A 25,848-nucleotide genomic window follows, 5' to 3' on the forward strand; every position below is an offset into this window, starting at 1 on the left:
TACTACTACTACTACTATTACTACTACTATTATTATTACTACTACTACTATTACTACTACTACTACTACTATTACTATTACTACTACTACTACTACTACTACTACTAATGAATAATGATAATAATAAGGAACAGGCTATTGGTCACCTGTAATTAATTTCCATAGTTCTTTATCACCCTTTCCTGTACATGTACACGATGGGAAGACAGTAGAAATTTATTTTTGTTTGTATCAAGTGTTGTTAAATGCAGCCCTTGTTCACTCGTGTGTAGTGTTGGTGCACTATATATATATCTAGCTGATCTAAATAGAGTTAAAAATTAAGTTGGTGCATGCATTCGTCACACCCAGTGAGTGTGTCCTATTCTGGACACCCATTTTCTGTGACAGTAGATTTGCAGTGGTTCTTGTCTAGACAGCTGCAATGGCGTCTCCTTCAACTCCCCGAGATCTGAAGCAGATGGTGAGAGACGGACTGAGTATACTGGCGTTTAGTTTTGGTTACAAAACAGGGATAATTGATGCCTTTATAAAAACAAAACAACCCTGCACGGCAGAGGAACTCAGTCAAAAGTCAGGGAAAAAGTTACGGTAAGTTGAACCTTAAAAACTGCTAGCACGTTGTCCCATTTTCCCCGATAAATTATTTTTGCGTACCCATACAAATTGCTTAAACAGTAATGTTAATCCCCAGTATGTGATACAGTACCCTATAAACTGTGGGTATCTTGAAAATAAAACATTGAGGTGTTGCAATAGTAGTTGGAGACTTATTTCAACCTCGGACCGCTCATAAACATACGAAGCATTTTTTTTTATCGTAACATTATCGTGCGAAAATTTTTGCATAGTTTAAAAACCACGATAAAGTCTCATGCCAACCGTACGTCTGCGACAGATCGTAATATTGTCAGTAAATATATGTATACAATGCACTATATTGATATCGGACTTAATGATTTCTCTCTTGTTTTTTTTTTTTTAACTTGATTCGTTTCGTTTCTTTGATATGTTTTAGGGTAGAATTTACTTTGCCGGTCCCCGGAAGTTTACGCAATGCGCATGTCACGCGACCCACATCCTGGTTGCTATGCAAAAGTAAACATTTTTCCCCCGGTGACTTGCAGTAAAAACAGGTTCAGATAATGATATTAAATAGCTTACCGTATAACTGAAAATCATCCAGACTGTTATTAAGAGTGTTAGTTACATCTGTGAAAGGTAGACTTTTCTTGATTTTTGGAGGTTTGGGTGCTGCATTTGAAAGTTATGTTTTTGTGTCCGTTATAAAGTCTGATTTTGCTGATTCTGGATTATAAACTTCTTTACAAATTATATCAGGTACAAAATGTAAATTCAGTATGAATTAGCACCGACGAAATTACAAATTATATCAAGTAAATTCAGCATGAATTAGCACTTCCAAAATTACAAATTATATCAGGTACAAAATGTAAATTCAGCGTGAATTAGCACCGACGAAATTACAAATTATATCAGGTAAATTCAGCATGAATTAGCACTGCCAAGATTACAAATTATATCAGGTAAATTCAGCATGAATTAGCACTTCCAAAATTACAAATTATATCAGGTAAATTCAGCATGAATTAGCACTGCCAAGATTACAAATTATATCAGGTAAATTCAGCATGAATTAGCACTTCCAAAATTACAAATTATATCAGGTAAATTCAGCATGAATTAGCACTGCCAAAATTACAAATTATATCAGGTAAACTCAGCATGAATTAGCACTGCCAAAATTACAAATTATATCAAGTGTAAATTCAGCATGAATTAGCACTGATTCTAAACTCGATTTCCGGATGTATACAACGTAATACACCGTTGCACTATGTGTGTTGTTTACATTAGCCCAGCGGTATGATACATCTCAATGTATTATATGCACGACTGATATTAAAACTCACTGAAAACATTATTTTTGCTAAGAAATGTTGATAATTACTGATATCGTGTTGTACTCATAGCGAGCGGACCTAATGATAACTCGTTTATACGAGAGAATTCGTTAAAAATCCAAAGTTTGGGCTGTTTTCCGTTCGAGTCACATGACTTATGCAAGACGCCGTAAGACCTCTGCACAACCCGTCTCAATATTTTTCCATTGGCTTGCGTTTAACAATGGGACATGCTTTTCCCAACACAGAGATTACGTAACGGAATTACTCATAGCCAATATTTTTAAAATATCCAGGTCACTTAAAACTGCGACAGACTGTGATGTTGCATGGATAAAACGTGAAATATTTCAGTATCAACTTAACTTTCTATTTCCAGAATACACAACACAAGCAATATGGAAAACGATATAGCCATTGTTTCATAATTCAATAATCATTTAATATTTATAATAAGCGTAGCAGCAATCCCAGTACTTTTCTTTCAACCATGCATGATAAAGCATATTATGTAAACATACCTGACATAAATTCAAAAATTTCCGGACAAGCTGAAATATGCGTAAATATTTTCACCATGGACAGGGTACGGACACAAACCGTGATATCACCTGGATTTGTTTTCCAAGACAAGAAACATAATTAAGAAGGAAAACGTAATGTCAAGGGAACTTAATGATAATCATGATCAAATATTATAACATCACACATGATGGTCATGGTGCATCTAGTATTATAGTTAACTAAAGGATACCTCCAAAAATATAAATATTAATTAATTTGCTTTTAAATTGGATCTAAATAATTCCACTTTGGTAATGATAATGAAATTCATTATTGTACCTGTACTAACGCGTAAAACAGTCTCTTCTCTGTTTCCGGTATGGGAAATCGGTGATGTTTCTGTTATATTTCATGCGTGAAGTGTATTTTATACATTTTTTGCATGATAGTGAGGGAGATATAACGATTTATTCACCCACGAAAAATCATATTCCCCGAGGGCAACGCCCGAAACAAAGCAAGACTACAAAAGTGCATATGAAATTGGAGTCCGCTCATATATACATTGTACATGTATGTAGCTGAGATCGCCCTAACGGTAACACCGCTCCGTCAACGTATTACGGTATAAGGTACAAACAGCGAAATACAGTAGAATGATAACCAGTTTTTGTATTTCCATTCTCCTTGAATGCTGATTTACTTGCATGTTTTTATATCAACCAAAATCAGGCGATTTAACTGTGTATTTTATGCTTTTCAAACCATGAAAGTACAATAACTCGACCTTATTGTGACGTCACAATACACCTCCGTCTACCTTGACGTTAAATTAACGGAAAATGCACGAAGCTGCCCAAGGGGTAAATATGATAGGGATATATGATGTTTGAGAGGGAGATCAAACTCCCCGTCGAGGCCTCATTACGTCACCTACGAATAGACCTCTCCTATGTGACGCAGTACAATATACAGATTTGTATATTGTGAGTCCGCGATTATCACGCGGGCAAATAACACTAAAGAAGTAGTTCGTAGTTAAAAGTTTGAAGATATTAACATTAAGAGCATTAATATAAAAGTATGGATTTTATTTTAAACATAAAATGATCAAAAGATCATTAAAACGTAGGGAGACTCTGTTCAAATTATAGTGTAAAGAAATGAACTTGCTGTTTACGCTCTTGTTTTGAAAGTTGTTTACGTTTGACGTTATGTTTTTTCGTCATTCTACAGTGACGTCACACAGTATACGCTGTTTAAGAAATCGCTATCCCATAATGCCTAAATGGAAGAGTTTGGTTTGTAAGCAAACGAACTCTGGCGGAAGTTTGAGAGGAAGATATGAATTTTTATCATCCCTTGCATGTGACTGTTTAGACCAATCGGATTACGCGTTGCATAGAATTCTCATACTGAGGTATAATAAAGTTTTTGTGGGTGAATAAATCTTCATATCTCCCGATCATTCATGCAATAAATTGTTTATTATACCGAAACAAAGGAAGACTACAAACATGTATTTGAAATTGGAGTCCGCTCATCTATTGTATGTAGCTGAGATCGCCCTAACGGTAAAACCGTGCCGTCAACGTATTACGGTAGATGATACAAACAACGAAATACAGTGAAAAGATAACCAGTTTTTGGATTTCCATTTTCCTTGAATGTTGATTTACTTGCTTGTTTTTTTTTTGTATCAACTAAAACCTGGCAATTGAACTGTGTATCAGAGACCCACATATTTTTTGCCTTTCTAACTATGAAAGTACAATGACTCGGACTTATTGTGACGTCACTTAAATTGATGGAAAGTGCACGAGGCTGCCCAAGGCGTAAATATGATGGGGAGATATGATGTCTGAGAGGGAGATGTGAAGTTTTGTCAACCCTGGCACATGTCTGTCTAAACCAATCAGATTACGTGTTGCATAGGATTCTCATATTGAGGTATAATAAAACACTTTATTCAGTTATCATAACGTTTTCTTTCCGACAGATACATACAAGAATGGTTGGGTGGGATGATAGGAGCAGGAATCGTCAAACTTCATGAGGACGGAAAATACTCACTTCCGTACGAGGAAGTTGTATTGCGACAATTGGGTCACACCTCCACCGCCATTCCAATTCTCTATGAGCTATTTCCAAAACTGGAAAATGTTATGAAAAAAGATGGACCAAATGGTTTGTTTGAGTTGATTTACACAGCAAAATGTGCAGTATATTTTCAAATGCATTGAAACCAATTCTTTTGGAGTATGTGTATCGCATGAGCATCAATTTTGTTCCCCAGTTAAAATCTCAGACAGTCTATTTTTTTTTTATTTATGACTGAAAGATGATATAGGGAATTAACATTGTTCTGTAGCACTCTTTTACCTCCCTCAGTTCAAATCTCAGTCAGTTTAATTGTTGGTCAAGCAAAGATATTTCTGACAAAATAGTAGTAATACATTTAGATCATTCATATCTACATTGGGATCATTTTTAAACATTGCTACTCTGATTCTTATTTTGATTTCCATAACACGGATATTTAGTGAATCAGTTTTCGAATTTCATAATCACAGCAGTTTGTAAAGCTTTTATTTCTACTTAGGTTGACGTTAAAACTCCTAACCATTGAAATTACGAACAAACAAATATCATCTTTCATTTTAGTTCACAATATTCAATTTGTTTACGATTTTGGCATGCCTCGTTAATTGTGAACAAAGCTGGTGCAAGGCCAAATATTTCGACTACTTCATTATTAGAGGTTCACGTAAAGTAGGGGAAGTATTACATACAACTAGAGGTTGTTTTGAAATAGACGAAGGGAGAACTGATCATAGATCATATCAGGAAAGTCAGAATTTATCAAGGTCCCGATATCATTGTCATATTCCGAAGTGTGGCACACTGCCATGTCCCCATCGTTGAATGTGTGTAATAATAATGTCCTTTATTTAAACAGGATAGTACAATTACTTTAAAACTAGTTTACATTGTGGTCCTGAAAACATATATACAGACAGCAGTATTATACAGATACAATATAAAATAGTATATGAAGGTATGTTGTATACATACATGTATGCTATTTACATATTTAAATAGTGTCCTTCCTTCAGTCAAATTACAATACGTGAAATACCGAATATATATATGTATATGTATATGTATATATATATATATATATATATATATATATATATATATATAAAGAAATAAAATAAACAGTACATTTATTAATTTCTTTTAATATCTTGTAGCGGACACTGCTATTTAAAATAAACAACAATTTGGATATATATATATATATATATATATATATATATATATATATAATCACTAAAGTTCCAACAACACCCGATACCTCAGAGTGTCGGATCCACAACATGGATACAAGGTCAAATACAAAAAATTATACAAAGCACTAAAATGACCAACGACACGAACAACCACATTGTCAAATTTTCGGGACGACCCGTCCCTTCTTCTGGACAAACGAAAAGAATTACATAATGTGGCCAATATCAACAGAGCATAATAACAAAACCTACATATAAATACATCTAGCACTACAACTACACTAATCTACAAACGTATTTACAACGCAGACTACATGTTTTTGGTCTTTAGGCTTGCCAATCAATGTTAAAAGTGGAGCGAATTAGGACATACGGTAAATATATATAGTTAGACAGTGTGTTATGTGTTAAACTCTATACTCTACACCAGTACACTATCCACAAATGAGGACGTTATGTGACATAGACCCTTTTATGGTGTCTGCACTGACAGGCAAATTGATGTTGCAGGGGTCTCGTTTGAAGTCAGCATTTTGCAAATTCTCTGGTCGTTATAATGATCTTGATTGCCGGTTGTTGGAACAAATGCTGTCTGACGTGTTTCATACCGATTGTTAGGCCGTTCTTGGCACACTGATCTTAACTATGGATTACTCCATTTAACTGGCCAAGATGTATAACTTGTCAGTGGTTGTGACCGGTCGACACGGGATGCTTACTCTTCCTAGGCACCTGATCCCACCTCTGGTATATCAAGGGGTCAGTGTTTGCCCAACGTTTGATTTTGCATTCCTTATAAGAGTTATGAGATTGATCACTGATCGTTGTCTTCATCTTTCATTTGCGTCTTTCATAAGAGGTTTAGGAAATTGAATTACTTGCTTAGAACATACACATACATATGAATTTGTTTTCGTTTTCACACAGGATATGAATATTACGGACCATTTCTCAAGTGGTTAGATGAATACCGCACGCCAGAATTTTTCCTCACTTGGAACAAGAATTTACTGGTCCCTGTACTGGAGCTGAAGAAAGGTTTGATAGTGTTATATACAAAATTATACAGCAGATATATTTCATTTCAAGTCTGGATACTTGAAGTCTATATATATATATTACATAGACATTCTTTAATATGTTTGACAGCGAAGGATTTCATGTTGTTGGATATTGGATGTGGTTATGGGAAACACACCAGGGAGGTGGCCAAACTGTACCCCAAATGTACTATATACGGTATCGACACAGACAAAGTTTCCATAGACCAAGCCAAGAAGGCACTAGCAACAGGTGGCCCACAGAACATCCAGTATAGTTGCATGAGCGGGATGAAACTTCCACCAGAATGGACAGGCAAATTTGATTTCGTCCTCATGAACGATGTGCTCCATGATACGTATGGTGTGGATGATATTTTGAAAGAGTTTAAACGAGTTCTCAAACCAGATGGTTACGGAGCAGTGTATGACCCGCCCGTGTCCTCTTATCCCGAAAAGCAAGCTAACGACAAAGTAGCACAATTCTTTATGCCTTTCAGCCTTTTTTCGTGCCTTCCAATGAGTTCTTTGGGTGAAAATGGAAATGGTTATGGAGTTGGTTGGGGATACGAGCGTCGGAAACAGAAGATAGAGGAACATGGGTTCAAAGTGATCAAGGTCGGAGAGAACGACGTTGACACAATACAAGAGGGTATTGTCTTCCACAAATAACAACTTCACAAATGTAAAACGTTTATTGTACCCAATATTCGTGAAATGAATTGCAAAAGAATAAACTTTCGTTTTCCATGTAGATTTTTGCAGTTTCAAAAATGTTATAAACTGTGACATATGTTGTTTTCTAATTTTATTAACATAGAAATAACTAATCATGACTATGTATAGACTGATGTGTTATATAAATATACATCATATATATATTATCAAATTAAAAATGAAGGAAAATATGCAGTTTCAAAGTATATCAAAATAACTAGCGCTCTCAGGATTTTAACATACATCTTCAGGTGAATACAAATTGAATGTAAAGTTGTTTATCTTAGATACGTCCATTGTGATGTCATGCATCTCTTACGTAATTGAAACTGCATAGTTTCCTTCATTATTATTTCAATAATTTGGAATGTGTGACATGGACTCTTTCTTTTTTAATTATATATATATTCACCAAGAGTATATGTACACAAACATGTAAATGTAACCTGCAAAATAAAATCACATTGATTTCACATGATTTGATCACATCACTACTGATTTCATATAATAGTAAAGTGCTTGAAATGGTTATTAATTTCTTAGCAACTGAGTTTCTTTATAATCATATGCATAAATTCAAATACAATAGGTCGTGTAAACTGCGAATCGAAAGGAAATCGTAAATTTAAACCAAAAGAGAAAAAGAGAGCTTGAAGTTTCTCTCTACCATTATTCCCACTTTCTCTCACATTAGCACCATTGTGAGACCGATATCACTGGTGATAATGTGAGAAAGTAGGATATTGCTGTTTGAGAACGACATTACTGTCTCATTGGGACCCGGGTTAGAAGAGGTCCTTAGTATCCCTTGCTTGCTGTAAGAGGTGACTATATATATATATATATTTACTATTTCAAATTTGGATACCAATTTCCGCCCCTACCCAGGTTTGAACTCGCGACCTGGTCGCTAGACCGCTCGGCCATCTAGAGAAGTCATGAAACGTGATTTTGATGACAATGGAATAATAATCAAAGTACTGACAGTACTGAAAGACGGTGGCGTGGGTTGTGAAAATCTTAACTCAGGTGAACTTAAAAACAATACAGAGATAGTAAGTGCCTGAATGAGGAATCATTAATGGTAATTCATTTATTAGTAATAATTCAATAATGGTAAAGCAGGGTGTAAAAGTCCATAGGAAGTTTATTAAACCCAAAAGAAGCATGTACATATGGTTTAAAAATGCAGATTCCAAAATTGAATTAAGATCACGCCTTTTAAATGAGCTAATTTGTTTTCTCAAGAGAATAGAGGAACATGAAACTCATATCCATGCACTTGAGCTTATGGGGAATATTTCAGAACTTTGAGAATGATCACCTCTTAAAATGGAAAATGACATTAGAGTCTGTGGCATTTTCATTTCGAAATATCTATATTTTCCTAGCATGCTGTGGCACTCAAAACTTAAGATATTAAACTCAGAAGAAACATGTTATTTTTCTTAATCAAGGTAATAAACTTTTTTGTTTCATGATCTAATTAAATGATAAGTAGGATTTTATTGTGTACCGATATTTATGGAATGGACAAACGAATATCGTATTATTATTATATAGCTATTAAATAGTATATTATAAAATCTGCGTAAAATCTAGAGAATGTTGGCGTTCAATATCCTGAGAATCTATTGAACACTAACTTTGCATTGCGTAAATTGTGTGCGCCCGAAACATTCCGAGTATGAGCGTTCAATATTGACGTTACCATAACGACGTAAACAAGCCAAAATAGCAGACGACGGTCCTCCGAATCTGACAGAGCCGGTATTTGATATATGAATATTCATTTATTTAAACAAAATGTTTTACTGTACATAAATTATGATGTCCCCATTCACAAAATTAGTTTGCTTCATGCATTAATGACGGGTTTAATATTGAACAGTTAAGAAATGCATGCTAATATTGCACACTCACCTTAGATGCCAATGTTGATGAATCCTCGTCGATTTTGGAGTATTTTGAGTGAAAATGGATATAATTTAACAACTAAATATTTTAGCTATATAATAAAAGGGTTATTGAACTTATATTGGTGAATATTGGCACTCGTTGGCTATCAAAATGCACTCGCAAGCTCGTGCATTTTCACAGCCAACTCGTGCCAATATTCACCAATATAATTTCAATAACCCTATAATATACTGTTTTTTAAAATAGGTTTCAAATGAGTCATTTACCATGTGTTCAAAATATTCTTACATGGATGTTTAATTGTTCTTTCGCTTCAGATTGTACTCGCGTTCTGTCATGTTTTCTCCAAAAATAAATTACAATAGATTCGTGAAGTTCTCGAATGATATCTCAAATATACTGCCGGTTTATCATATATAGATAAACCTTGTTATTTTATGCATATAGTAGTCTTATGAGTTATGAAAAGAACGACAACTCTTATAAGTAATTCCACAACACCCCCTTCTTTTTACTACGAACGACATATCTTATTAGTAGTCCTCCCCTTCTTATTAATTTCGGAGCATGCGCGTCATTTAATTTGCTTTCCTGTTTCAGCATCCAACTTTGGTACAGGCAACAAATATCGAAAAATACAATCGTGCAACATCAACATTCTTTAAGAGAAATAAGCTATCAAACTCAACGGAAAAATGCTGAGGGCAAAATCTCAACGTGCATCGAAATCAAGAAGCCCATACGCTACACAACCGGCGTCCCGTGTATCTTCAAGAAGTGTAATGGCTCGGGGGCAAACAGGCCATGATGTCGGACATGCGTCAACGGCGGGACAACCTTCAAGGGTTACTAAGCCTTCATCCAGCTTTTCAATATAAAATAAACGTTTTATAAAAATTCGCAACCCACTCTACATATATAAAAAAAAAAAAAGGTTGCCAACTTCGTCTGTCAACTGAGAGGCACTACCAAAGAATTCTTTTTGAAATGCCCTATAAAACTGTACCTACCAGTAAAAACGGTGACATCACGCCGTAGCCCGAATATTCCCTCACTAAAAATATGTATGTCACTCTAATATAAGTTGGTTCATTGGGTAGGGTAAAATTATACGATTTTCACCGACAAGTTTTCGTTTTTTGAACTGATCAAAGCTTGGTCAACAGAAGTGGAGGCTTTACGTCACCTATCGCAAGAAGGATAACTCCGCTGGTAAACCGAGAAGTTCCGAGTGTCAATGGAAACTATGTAAAGGTAAGAGAATTACGAAATTGCTTATTTTGGCGCATATTTACAAAATCGAAAAACGTCAAATTCAAGAAATAATAATTAAAATCGAGCAGCGATGAATTGCAAGCAATCTATATCATCTTGGGTGCTGGGAAATTTGGCAGAAGGCAGTGAAAGCGAATATATTGACATTGAGGACATCAAAAACAAATATGAATACAATGTAACCAGTAACAGTCCGTTGGGTCCCCAAATATCTTAGCGATGAGCAAATGGCAACCAAAGCATCAATGTGCAGCGCCTTGTTGAAGCGTTTTATGTAAAAATATGATTTGTTTTGTGTCTGGTGACTGTAGATGAGACTTGGGGTCATTATTATGAGTCAGAGAGTAAAGCCCAGAGTCGTCAGTGGGTAGGTCACCGAGGTCAAAGAAGTTCAAGACACAACCATCTGCTGGTAAGGTGATGGCCACAGTAATTTGGGACGCAAAAGGCGTTATTATGCTGGACTTTTTTACCCGAGAGAAGTACGATAACTGGAATGTACTATGAAAACTTGCTAGACCAGCTGAGAACCGCCATCAGTAAAAAAACGCCGAGATAAACTCTCTAAAGGTGTTTTGCTGCAACAGGACAACGCGAGAGTCCACATTTACAAAATTGCAATGGATGATGTAGAGCGAAACGGGTGTGAATTAATACCACATCCTGCCCATTCGCCTGACCTAGCTCCTAGAGACTTCATCCTATTCCCAAATTTGAAAAAGGATATCCGTGGACGTCATTTCAGGTCTGACGAAGAAGTTGTGATGTCAGTTGAGGAGTTCTGCGCTGATGACACTTGAATACTGTTCGTCTAAGTGCTTCACACTAGAAATCACAGAATTTTCCCCAAATCAATAGCATTAAAACCTATGACTTTTCAACACTATACACGACCATTCCTCACGATAAATTAAAGACTAGACTTTTTGACATCATAGACAGTTGCTTCTTCAACAAAAACGGAAAACGGAAATATTCATATCTAGTGATCAGTCATTCAAAAACTTACTTTGTTAAACACCACTCTGATTCCACGCACAAGTACTCTGAAGTTGAAATAAAAAATATGCTAGAGTTCCTCATTGACAATATCTTCGTGGTCTTTGGTGATCAGGTCTTCCAACAGTCTGTTGGAATTCCCATGGGCACGAATTGTGATCCTTTGTTAGCTGACCTGTTTTTATATTCATATGAAGCAGAATTTATTAAAAAACTTCTACGTGAGAAGAAAAAATCTCTCGCTGTGACCTTCAATTCGACTTTTAGATATATCGATGACGTTTTGCCTATTAACAATGATAGCTTTCATTCATTTGTCGATTTGATATATCCCTGTGAGCTCGAAATAAAGGACACCAGAGATTCGTCCACTTCTGCTTCATACTTAGATATTTTAATGAAAGTAGACATTAACGGCAAACTGACAACTCAACCGTATGACAAACGGGATGATTTCAGCTTCTCTATCGTCAACTTCCCACATTTATGTAACAATATTCCATTATCATCTGCATATGGTGTTTATATATCTCAACTGATTTGATATGCAAGAGCTTGTTCTGGGTATAGTCAGTTTTTAAATCGAGGTAAGCTACTGACAAACAAGTTGATGGTACAGGGATTTCAACAGTCTCGATTGAAGTCAGCATTTTGCAAATTCTATGGTCGTTATAACGATCTAGTTCGTCAATACAACCTCGCATAGGGTCAAATGCTGTCTGACGTGTTTCATACCGATTGTTAAGCCGTTCTTGGCACGCTGATTTTGACTGCGGATAACTCCGTTTACCTGGTCGGGATATGGGGCTCACGGCGGGTGTGACCGGTCAACAGGGGATGCTTACTCCTCCTAGGCACCTGATCCCACCTCTGGTGTGTCCAGGGGTCCGTGTTTGCCCAACTATCTATTTTGTATTGCTTGTAGGAGTTATGAGATTGATCACTGTTCGTTATCTTCACCTTGCATACAACTCATTAAATGGCGAATGTTGAGATTGATTGAATATTGTTTTACGTCCCTCTCGAGAATATTTCACTCATATGGAGACGTCACCACTGCCGGTGAAGGGCTGCAAAATTTAGGCCTATGCTCGGCGCTTATGACCATTGAGCAGAGAGAGAGAGAGAGAGATCTTTATCGTGCCACACCTGCTGTGACACCTGATGCTAATGTGAGTAATTCGTGTGATTCTTACTATCATATACATTCACGTCAACCTAGTTACCGATAACCAACACCGGCATTTCCGATAACAAAGAAAACAATCGATCGGATTTTTGATAGCGGATTAAAATCAAACTATTGCTGGTACTTTGACTAAACTGTTTTTCGACGGACACCGACCATATGCTATAATGTTGACATCATGTAATGGTTGATGAATTGTAGAAAATGTCGGATTGTGTTTTTATACCAAAAATTGTGACCAAAATGACTAACAAAAATTTGTAAATTATACACTTGGAAACTTCCTTTTCTATAGAATACATATAAGAGCATTTTTCGTGACTTTTAACATTTACGATTCAACGCAAAACGGTCATCATGCCCTAATAGAACATCAATCACAATAATTTTGAGGAAATAAAATAACTAGTCAGAAACCACTTTGTGTCAAATGTTCGATGACATCCGAATAGCTGATTACGCCTCTACCCGCGTGATAGATCATTCATTACATACTGACTCTGGATTACTCCGTTTACGTGATCGAGATAGAAGTCGCATGTCGGATGTGGTCGGTCAACAGGGTGTGGTTACTCCTCCCAGGCACCTGATCCCCCCTGGTGTGTTCAGGTGTCCATCTTTGCCTTAGTTTTAATTTTGTTCTTTTTAAGGATTTGCAAGATTTATTGTTTACTATCTCCATAGTATCATGTAAATGTAGGGGGTATTTCTAAACACAAGTTCCATTTTCTCATATATTCGCTGTATCCATGCTTCCAATAAACGAGTTTAATTGTAACCATGTGTTCTGGTAATGATTAGAAAGACCTTTTAAACAATCTCATTTCAGCTGGAGACATTTACTACGTTTTCGACAAAAGAAAGATCGTCTTGGTGAGTGCTGTGATGCGTTGAGGACATACACGCTTTCATTTTACAAAAGTTACAAAAAGGCAAATATGAATGAAGTGGCAAACCAAGATTGTCGACAGAATACGTCCTTAAACTGTTCCCTCCATGATGAACAACAGAACCATGATTCGATACCTGGTATCCTAGGAACATTGCTCGTTGGAATTCTGGCTCTTTTGGTCAATAGTGGTGCATTAGTTCATATTGTTAAGGAAAATAAAATAAGACTTAGCCCTTACAATTTCTTAGTTGTTATGTTGTGTGTGAGTAATATTGTTGTAGGGCTGGGAACGACTGTGACCGTTCTTCGCCGTTTCATTCCAGCTTTTAAGATGAGCAAAGGTGATACGACATTGAACAGTTTTAGTGACAACCGGACTTTATCTGTCGCTCTACCACACATTTTTGGTCAGCTTACAAAGGTGTTTGATCCTATGTAAAGAAAAATGGAACTCTTATATTCTAAGTCAAAATCAGAAATATTTTGTTTGTTTCGGGGGTTCGTTCACTATCATTACAAGCAACTGTGCCCTTATTTCGCAGCCTACAAGTGAATTTGATGATGAAAACATGATGTCAATTGTCTTGGATGGTCATCATACGGCATACACTATTATATAAGGTTTTTTACCCTGTTTCTGTCATCGTCTACAGTGATTCTATACCTAGTTACACATGTACACAGAACATACAAGAAAACTAATCCCATGGGTGACCCCAACGCGTTACGTGTAACTAGAATCAACGTTCAAACGACCGAGCCAGGTCCCTCTGAAAAGACATGTACACAATCCTCTGTACAAAATCAAGTCAACCTCGGTCCAGAAGGATCGCGCGTCGAATATTCTAATCAGATAGGTACACTTAGACGGGAAAAGATTGTCAGTTCATTGCAGTGCTCCCACTGGACCAGAATTCCCTTTCGCCACTTTTTCGGGGAGTGACGCGGCACAAATAATCACATGCTTTACAATTATTTCCATCATATTATATATTATTTTATTCATTACACTTATTTTAGCATTTTGAATCAGTTACATTACTTAATCATATCCAGCTACCATACCTAAACATTTCTTTCTGAAATAATAAGAAGTTGATTTGTTTGATAAATTCTATTATGGAAATCAAAATTCAGATAATAAATCATATAAATATAAACTTCATGATGCTACACCCCTCAGTGAAAACATTGTGTACATTGGCCGAAATGCAGATGTCACAAAACATCAAGCCCAATTTAGAGTCGTATCTCAACCACTCCCTATTAAATTTCTGTTTTTGTATGGAAGATTTTGCAATTTGGACAGAATCAGATGTTTGAAGAGGTGGGGTTGACTGTAAAGCCAAACATAGATATTTTTTAAATTTTAGACTGACTAGGGTCAGAAGCTACAAGTTTAGTGTCAAAATAGAATGGGGTGCATAGTCTTATGAGGTTAGCATTTTTATACTGTTGCGCACCGAACTTCAAAGAAAATTATTTATTAAAATTGCCATGTCCATATCAATGGTGACCGACCGCATTGTTTATGAAATATTCGAACTAAAATCAAACACATCAAAATCAAAATCTTGTAATCAACGAGTTTGGCCGCAAAAACAAACAATTGATGTATTCAGATATACATTATACACAATAATACGACCAATTTAATTACCAGTCGGTTCTCTGGTTAAGAATTGACATTAATGTGGAAATGATAACACGATAATGAATAAGACTTTGAATGTTAAACAATTGACCACAGCAGGGTAAACAGCTGTCCGATGTACTTTATTACATAATCACCGACTTTTTTGCAGCCATAAATTACCTGAGGCTGTGACCAGCTCTGTGTGCACTGGAGCGACGCGAGATTCCCGGTCGCACGCGTTGACTGAATAAACAGATTTTGACTGCATAAACAAACAGGCGATAATGTGTCACTGACAAAGGATTAAAAATACAATTTATTGCAAAAAGGGATTTTCGCCACTTTCAATTTTTTTTCGCCATTTTTGAAAAAAATTCGCCATTGGCGAAAATGGCGAAGCCCAGCTCGAGCACTGGTTCATTGCAGCTAGTGGGTCTGCTAGTCACAGTCCTAAATTTTACAGGACCGCTTATTGTAACGAACAGTGATGGATCCCATAACTCCTATAAGCAATACAAAATAGATAGTTGGGCAAACACGGACCCCTGGACACACCAGAGGTGGGATCAGGTGCCTAGGATGAGTAAGCATCCCCTGTCGACCGGTCACACCCGCCGTGAGCCCGATATCCTGATCAGGTAAACGGACTTATACGTTGTTTCTTCTAGGATCAGAAGTATAGTATTTGGTTTGTTTTGCATGAATTCAATTTTGAATCCATTCATATATGTGTGGAAGCTGGTGGATATCAGGGGCATTGTAAAATCTGCACTGTGTTGTTTGAACAAATACGTGTAGATCGCTGTTGTATCCAGAGATCTGTGTTTCCCGAACGCTCTATTTCATATTCTGTATAGGAGTTTTGAGATACAGGTTAGAATTTTAAAACATTTAAAACGTTTATGATATGTTGATTTTTTGTGTGTCATAATGTAGTGTAATTGTTCATAAAAGATCGAAAAACTTTATAAGTACTGTTAGTTTGCTATTGTGTGATGCTATTAGATAATGAGGATTTTAAATTGGTCAGCAAAATAACACATGTGCAATAGAAGTTAACGCGAGATCCCAGAAAATACCCCAAGAATAATAATCCTGAAACAGCAAGGTTTCAACACATCACGTGATGTGTAATGCTTTTTAAGTTTCTTTGCCTGCCAGGTAGTCATTTGCGGCAATTCATTTTTTGTCTATATGTGCCTCATATGATAGGCGAAAACCCCTTGATTTCAAAGTATATTTTGTTTGTTTTATTTGGTTCTTTATTGCCTGGCTAGAAATGTATCAAATAATAATATTGCAGTCATTTTCCTGTTATTCAGATGAGAAGAACGTCATGAGACGGCTGCAGCTTCAGAGGCACATACACCGTTCTACGTGTAAAATAATTCTGTTTATTTGATATTGGTAGGTTGGTTAGCTATATATTGTTAGCCGTTTGGTGACTGCATTATCAGCCATAAAACTATCCATCTCATTGCGATCCAGTCTCACCTTCCAACACCTCTCAAATGCACCAACATAGTGAAGTTAAGGTGTGTCGAAGTAACATTCATATGCTCTGTACAGGACGTATGAGTTGTCCCGTGGTTTAAAAAATAAATAAATATAAATAAATAAATAAGGACCACCGTGTACCAACACGTCTGATGACTGTGGTACTATTTTTTGATGGCCGGACACATATATGTGATCACAGGTCATTAAATCATAATGAAATAAAGGAGTAACTTATAATTATGTAAAGGATATAAGCCTCAAATTGTCCATTCTGTGAGAGAGAGAACTGATCTCGGCCAACCTCTGGTGTGTCCAGGGGTCCGTGTTTGCCCAACTATCTATTTTGTATTGCTTGTAGGAGTTATGAGATTGATCACTGTTCGTTATCTTCACCTTGCATCCTACTTAAAACATTACGCCTTTTGTTCTAAGAATGGACAGACTCATGTAAACCCATTGACATTGATAATTATGAATAAAGCTGTTTTGAATAGTCTGACAAAAAACCAGTCTTGCGTAAAATTCTGTTTCTTTTGTTCACTTATTGGACAGTGTCCGATAAGAAGTCTTCTACTGCAGGTTTTATATTCACTCTTTCTATAGTACTGAGCCATGTCAACATGTCGTCCTCTGATGGGGAGAGCATTTTCATTGCACAATCAAAATTTAAGGATTTTAGTGAAAGTACTGCAAATATGTTTTATATTCTGGATATGGAGGGTGAGAAAGTTATGGAGCTAAAGTTTGATCTGAAAAGCATTGCGTTTTCGAATATTTGGATGAGGAAATAATTAACGCCAGCCAAAAGAACCCAATACACCTATCTCGTGAAATGAAATATTAATGATGGCGAATATAATAATTCAGAATTAGGATATGCTAATAAAGAAAACATAAAAAAGCGTTGTGAAGAAATTTCGGAATGTGCCTCTGAATCCAGCGAAATTCAAATACAGTATGGAAAAATGTCTTTCAACTTTAAGTTTTGATGCGATATAGTAATGGCCAATGCAATTAAAAAATTGTGAATCTTACGAGTTGAAGCAGAATTCTACTAAAGGGACATATCGTTTTTAAGTGTTTTAGTGATTTTTCCGATAGCTGTGTTGATTCTTACTTATAGAGAATTTAAAATTAAATTTTATCTCTTTGCAAAATGTATTGTCTTTCTCTTATTTTCAGTCTACCTGTAGACGTTTAATAAGTTATTGGATTTACCTGACACATCAAATAATGGACAGTAATTGTCAACTTATTGGATACCTACAGGTAACCTTTTCACTACAAGTGGCCTTTCTTCTATATAAAAGCCTAAAAAGACAAAGGATTGCGTAACAAAATGTTTTAAGTAAAGGGGGTTGAGGTGTTGGTTGTTTTAATTAGTAGTAGTAGTAATCAGTGATATTTGTGTGGATTTGAAGATCTAAGTGTGTATATACATGTGGAATAACTCAAATATATACAGAAAAGAATTAGGGGAGGGTCGCCAAAGAGATATTTTTTTTCTAAATAGAGTACCACTTATTATGGTTGATATTTCATCTGTCATACAATTTTAGCGTAAGTACTAACTCACCAATAATTACATTATGCATCTTTGGTTTTATAAACATAACACATTAATTAAAACAACCAACACCCCCCTCTTTTTTAGTCGCTTTTTACGACAAGCAAGTACTGAGGATCTATTCTAACCCGGGTCCCCACGGAAATACACCGTTCTGCGTGTAACAATAATTCTACACCGCTAACACAAAAATATTATATTGAGTTGTGGACTAAATTTCAAATGCAGGAAATCTGATATTGGAACTAATACCTGAGTATGGTTTGTTTTGAAGATGTTTTATTGATGGCATCAAAGGGATTGGAAATGGAGTGAATTTCAGAATAGACACTATCATCGTAATTGTAAAAGTTCTTTTTTAGTATATGCAAGGTGAAGATAACGAACAGTGATCAATCTCATAACTCCTACAAGGAATACAAAATAGATAGTTGGGCAAACACGGACCCCTGGACACACCAGAGGTGGGATCAGGTGCCTAGGAGGAGTAAGCATCCCCTGTTGACCGGTCACACCCGCCGTGAGCCCCATATCCTGATCAGGTAAACGGAGTTATCCGCAGTCAAAATCAGTGTGCCAAGAACGGCTTAACAATCGGTATGAAACACGTCACACAGCATTTGACCCAATGCGAGATTGTATCGACGAACTAGATCGTTATAACTACCATAGAATTTGCGAAATGCTGACTTCAATCGAGACTGTTGAAATCCCTGTACCATCAACTTGTTTGTCAGTAGCTTACCTCGATTTAAAAATTGACTATACCCAGAACAAGCTCTTGCATATTGAATCAGTTGAGATATATATGAATTTAAAGAATATAATAGAAATAATTTAGTTACCTTTGTTAGTCAAAAATAAATTCATGGACGTCAGTGAAGTGAAAATAATTCATCTGATACATCTGATACCGGTATATATATCATCAGTTATCCAGACCCAATCAAGGATGCGTTTTTAGGTTCAGGGCTTTCACAGAGATATATTTATATTGCAAATCGCATTTTCCTTTATAAACCAACCAATTTCAGCGCATGACACAATGCGTTCATATTGACTATGAACGGATTATGAACTAGCATAAAGCAAGCGACAGAGAGAGAGCGCGTAATGATTTGAAAAAAATACAACATGCGTTACAAAGATCATGGAAGTCACACCTCGGATTAAGATTGTGAACTTACGTGGATTATCTACCTAATATTGCGGTCTCCTTCCTCCAAAATACAGTGCACCGTGCAATGTTGATAAAAGGCAGGGTGAGACGAAGTGTGACGTCATGTCTATGTGTTGACGTACGTCACAATACGACTGTGACAGAGATTACGAGTTCGTTTTATGCAACAAAATAGAAGCAATGTAAACGAACGGTGCTTTAGTAAATGAATATAAATATAAGAAATGAATAGCACCTTTGAGCTGTTCATGGTCAATATGAACGGATTTGGATTTGAGGCACATTCTCCGTGAATCGCTAGCGTGTGTATATAGGAAAGTGATTGACACACCACTGGTACATATACAATTCTTTATAGAGATCTCAATGGCCCGTACAGTTTTCTATTCACCTGTTTGACAGTGATTTTACTTCTCTGGGAGGTCACAATATGACACATAATAATATTTCTTAAAGAGCAACATCTTGTTAATTTCCTTTTATTGCTTCCCTTGCTGTGACCTTCAATTCGACATTTACATATATCGAGAACGTATTATCTATTACTAATAATAATATTCATCCATATGTCGATTCGATATATCCCTGTGAGCTCGAAATAAAAGACACCACAGAGTCGTCCACTTCTGCTTCATGCTTAGATGTTTCATTTAAAATAGATATCAATGGCAAACTAACAAACCAACTTTATGAGGAATGGGATGATTTCAACTTCTCCAACCTCAACTTCCCATATTTTTGTAGCAATATTTCATTATCACCTGCATATGGTATTTACATCTATCAACTGATTCGATACGCAAGAGCTTGTTTTGCGTATGGTCAGTTTTTAAATCGAAGCAGGCTACTGACAAACTAGTTGATGGTGCAGGGATTCAAACAGTCTCGTTTAAAATCAGCATTTCGCAAATTCTATGGTCATTGTAACGATCTAGTTTGCCAATACAACCTATCATTGGGTCAAATGGTGTTTGACGTGTTTCATGACGATTCTTAGGCCGTTCGTGGCACACTGATTTTGACTACGGATACCTCCGTTACCTGATCAAGATATAGGGCTCACGGCGGGTTTGACCGGTCGACAGGGGATTTTTACTCCTCCTAGGCACCTGATCCCACCTCTGGTATATCCAGGGGTCCGTGTTTGCCCAAATCTCTGTTTTGCATTATAGGAGTTATAGGATTGATCAATGTTCGTTATCTTCGCCTTTCATACATTGTTCATAATGAGTTAAAAGCATAAGCTGAATATCAAAATCCCACATTAGACATTTTAAAAGAAAAGTACGTACTATCTATTGTTCTGTGTTTAGTAAACCAGAAGTGATAAAAGAATTAGATAGGTTACCTGAGGAATATCCTTTAGATCCAGACGATAAAGCTTGTAACAACAATGTCTTTGTTTGTAAGGCTCATAATCACAACTGTATTTTAAAGTAACTTTGTTTTAATTCCACTTTTGGTACTCGTACATGTACTAATACTCCAACTGCCCTTTTAAAAGGTGATATTCTTCAAAACCATACATCAGTTTTAAACACATTTAATATCCCAGTCAATGGGTCGAATGAATATGAGTGACCGTACCTATACTGACAACAAAGATACATTGCGGGATCCAGTAAGTGCTCTACCAAACCCCTATCTTTGCTCCTCACGAAAATATTAACAGTTGTGAAGGAGATACTTCAAACGTACTGTGCGACTACATATGCCAGAAGTAATGTAAATCAAATGTGGATTCTAAAAAATTCTAAAGAACTTTTAGTAAGCTTGAAATCACAAAACATTTCCCAAATCAATAACATTAAAACCTCTGACTTTTCAACACTTTACACGACCATTCCTTACGATAAATTAAAGACTATACTTTTTGATATCATAGACAGTTCCTTCTTCAGCAAAAATGGAAAACGGAAATATCCATATCTAGTGATCAATAGTTTAAAAACTTACTTTGTTAAACAACATTCTGATTCCACGCACAAGTACACTGAAGTTGAATTAAAAGATATGCTAGAATTCCTCATTAACAAAACAATGTATATTCGTTGTCTTTGGTGATCAGGTTTTCCAACAGTCTGTTGGATTTCCCATGGGCACGAATTGTGCTCCTGTGTTAGCTGAACTGTTTCTATATTCATATGAAGCAGAATTTATTCAAAATCTTCTACGTGAGAAGAAAACATATCTTGCCTTCAATTCGACATTTAGATATAACGATAACGTTTTGTCTATTAACAATAATAACGTTCATTCATGTGTCGATTCGATATATACCTGTGGTCTCGAAATAAAAGATGCCACAGAGTCGTCCACTTCTGCTTCATACTTAGATATTTTATTGAAAGTAGACAATGACGACAAACTAACAACTCAACTGTATGACAAATGGGATGATTTCAGCTGCTCCATCGTCAACTTTCCATATCTATGTAGCAACATTCTATTACATGTATCACCTGTATATCGTGTTTATATCTCTCAACTGATTCGATACGCAAGAGCTTGTTCTGCGTATGGTCAGTTTTTAAATCAAGCAAGCTACTGACAAACAAATTGATGGTGAAGGGATTTCAACAATCTTGATTGACGTCAGCATTTTGCAAATTCTATGGTCGTTCTAACGATCTAGTTCGTCAATGCAACCTATAATTCGGTCAAATGTTGTCTGATGTGTTTCATGCCGATTGTTAGAGCGTTGTTGGCACACTGATTTTAACTACATATATCTCCGTTTGTAAGTTCAGTATATAGGGTTCACGGCGGGTTTGACCGGTCGACAGGGGATGATTACTCCTCCTAGGCACCTTATCCCACCTTTGATGTGTCCGGGGGTCCGTGCTTGCCCAACTATCTATATTGTATTGCTTATAGGAGTTATGCGATTGATCACTGTTCGTTATCTTCACCTTCAATTCAAACAGACATAATTACACACACATTACATTATATGATTTAATCATATTTGTCTTCAGACACATGTGCCTGGTATGCACTATTCGGAAAGTGGGCCGCTGTGAAAAACAAACGCAGGCCCGTTTTTATTGAAAAACAACAAATTAAAACTCACCTGCAATATATCCTTGCATCTTTATCTCATACATGTGGTGTATATTGCAAGTGAGATAAAGCATTAGCTTTATCACACGCCCGTTTGATAAAGCACTTTTGGTCCGAACTGCTTTTACACTGTCCCAGCTTGGGTGACATTATTTCTGTGTTTATTCATATCGATGCATGAAATAAAACGTATAACTTGTTATTCTGTATTTATTTAGAATATCTTTTATCACAAAATCAAAATGATGACATTTGCTTGTTTCCATATTATTGCCTCTACTGACATCTAATGCAAGTTACCGGCCATAAATGTCAACTCAATTGATAACTACAAAATTACGATAAGAAAACAAAGAGATGTCCACACTATTATCATCAACCAGGACTCAACCGCCTACTGGACAGGCCTAATCGAAAGTACCTCGATATGCTGCGGTACTAAGCATTCACAAGCACAGTCTCCTTTCTTTGGATCCATATTGAATGTAATAAATCTCAACAGCTTTACTTACTAAAGTGCCTCAGGATTTCCTCTCGCCCTCAGATCCAAAGAAACAACAATGGTCAGATTCATCATGACCCAAATAGTGTAGCGGAAGTCTTTGCTTCTTATTTTGAAAAAAAAGTATAGTCCTTTAGAAGAAGAACATTTTGATTCTAACTTTAAATACGAAGTTGAGAATAATATTAGCAACATTATAACAGAATGTGAGGTTGATGTTAGTGACTTACCGGGTGGTAAAATAGAAGTGGAAGAACATCCACCAATTATGAATAATTTAAAGTTACGGAAAGCACCTGGCCATGATTCACTAACAAATGAACATATTATTCACGGAGGTAAACTTCTTACTCTCTGTCTTCTGAAAATGTTCAATGCAGTCATAGCCTGCGGTAATATTCCCCATGAATGGAAGCGCGGCTTAATAGTTCCATTATACAAAGGTGGAGACAAATCGAAAGCCGCATGTAACAGTTATAGGCCTATATCTCTTTTGCCCTGCTTTTGTAAAATACTTGAGAAAATAATTCTCTCTCGTATCTCAAATTCAACTCTTGTATCAAAACATTTCCCAAATGCTCAACAAGGTTTTCAAAAATGTCTAGGTTGTTTAACCGCATCGTTTAATTTACAAGAGACATTTTTTTCATAATATAGAACAAGGCAACAATATCTATGTTAGCTTTTTGGATAGCAGAAAGGCTTTTGATACTGTTTGGAGGGATGGCCTCATGTTTACAAACTTGGAATAAAAGGTAAAACCTGGTCACTGATTAATAACTGTCATCAAGGAACATCTAGTTCTATTGTTGTAAATCAAACTCAATCTAGATGGTTCTCTTTTGATCAAGGTGTAAGACAAGGTGGTATTTTGTCTACATTTTTATATCTTGTTTATATTAACGATCTTATTGATGAATTAGAGCTAAGTAGTCCAAATACAGGTGTCCTTAATGTTATGAGCAGCTGTTCCTCATTGGCAGATGATATATCTTGCATTGGATTATCCCCAAAGGTCCTCCAAAGCTTGTTAGATATTGCATACGCATATTCGAATAAGTGGCGATTTTCCTTCAATGCGTCAAAATCGTGCGTGGTGAAATTCCGTGGTAAGAGGAGTAAAATGGATAACAACATTCTTTGGCATCTGGGACAAACATCGATTCCATGTGAAGAATCCTATAAACACCTAGGTTTTGTGATTCATCAGAAATTCAAACTTTCTCAAAGAATAGGCAGAGCCTGCGAAAAGGGCAGAAAATCCTTTTTAGCACCATCTGACATAGGATCCCATTTTTTCAACCCAATGACTGTATCTCATTTATATAAAACAATCGTTATGCCTGCAGTACTTTATGGATGCGAACTCTGGAATAATATGCCCTGTTCAGACCGCCAAAACCTTTGTATTTTTCGACATTTTGTGTGCAAAAAACTCTGTATTTACCAAAATTATGCAGATCCGATATATGTGAGTCACTTTTTGATGTATTGCCTATCCGCGCAGAAATAGATACAAGAAAACTACTGTTCTTAGGAAGGTTCTGTCGAATGGACATAAACACTCTACCAAGAAAATATTCTTCACCCGATTATTTTCTTACTAGCAAAACCTTTGGGAAGTCCAACATGATTTTATTCCAGATATCATTCAAACCTTGCAAACATATCAATTATGTAAGTACATGGCTTGACAACGGATTATTCCCCGATAAGTTATCCTGGAAAAGGATATCCAGAAATACTGTATCATTGTATCACCAAGACCAGCGACAATTGAGGATGAACAGTCGGGATTTCCATTTATTCAGACAAATATTTTCAGATATAAAACCTGCCACAATATGGAAATTAGGTAACATTGAACTTTGCAAATTCATATGCAAAATATATACAGGTATGCATGTAAATGGCCTTGTTCATTTGTGTCATTATGACCCCTGGGTCGAGGCCTCTGCTGGTGGACTGTTAGTCCCCGAGGGTCTCTACAGCCCAGTAGCTAAGTACTTCGTTACTAGCTTGAAAATACGGATGTATATTTAATTGCTGTTATAAAATTTAAAAATTCATTTCAAAATTAAGGATTATCTCCCTCATGCATAGCTCTTATCCTTGGACGAATTTGGCTCCACTTTTTTGGCACGCTGTTTTTGGTTATATTTAGCTCTAACACTTCATAGTTATTTCGGATTTCAAACATTTGCGTTGAGCATCACCGAAGAGACATTATTTGTCGAAATGCACATCTGGTGCATCAAAATTGGTACCGTATAAGTTTTACATTTTTGTGGTAATTCGTTCACGGATGTTTTCTGTCATTCGTCTTGTTTGTGTCCAAGTACCGTCAGCATACGTAAACAGTGGTGGAACGCCATCGCTAATAACGTCAGTGTCGAACTGTGTGCAGAACTCTGTGAACTCTCGGAATTTGAATGGTACCTTGTTCTTCTTGGTGGCCAAATATCTACACCTTTAAATCAGATGGATGCCACATCATTCTGTCTGTTGAACTTTAAATTGGTGCGCAGCACTTCAGCCCTATACTACAGATGCTCACTGCAGTAATTATATCTATATTAAATATGCATTGGCTTTAAAAGGGACAGCTGCTACCATATGTACTCATCTATTGAGGTGTACAAC

At 36.3% G+C, this 25,848-nt stretch overlaps 1 protein-coding gene across 1 annotated transcript; it reads left to right on the forward strand.

Annotated features, from left to right (window-relative positions):
• Positions 1 to 229: 229 nt before the first annotated feature.
• LOC130046246 (uncharacterized) lies at positions 230 to 7,955 on the forward strand. Its single transcript, XM_048899990.2, has 4 exons — positions 230 to 591; positions 4,429 to 4,616; positions 6,653 to 6,763; positions 6,875 to 7,955. The coding sequence occupies exons 1-4, from the start codon at positions 425 to 427 to the stop codon at positions 7,435 to 7,437; spliced, it is 1,029 nt and encodes a 342-aa protein (XP_048755947.2). The 5' UTR covers positions 230 to 424; the 3' UTR covers positions 7,438 to 7,955.
• The last annotated feature ends 17,893 nt before the right edge of the window (positions 7,956 to 25,848 follow it).

The sequence above is a fragment of the Ostrea edulis genome, chromosome 10 (assembly GCF_947568905.1).
Source record: "Ostrea edulis chromosome 10, xbOstEdul1.1, whole genome shotgun sequence".
Lineage (NCBI taxonomy): Eukaryota > Metazoa > Mollusca > Bivalvia > Ostreida > Ostreidae > Ostrea > Ostrea edulis.

Excerpts from the sequence above, each read along its gene's own strand:
- LOC130046246 (XM_048899990.2), top strand. The coding sequence starts at position 425 with ATGGCGTCTCCTTCAACTCCCCGAGATCTGAAGCAGATGGTGAGAGAC. Across the intron at positions 4,617-6,652 it reads GAAAAAAGATGGACCAAATG|GATATGAATATTACGGACCA; the intron begins GTTTGTTTGAGT and ends GTTTTCACACAG. Across the intron at positions 6,764-6,874 it reads TGTACTGGAGCTGAAGAAAG|CGAAGGATTTCATGTTGTTG; the intron begins GTTTGATAGTGT and ends TATGTTTGACAG.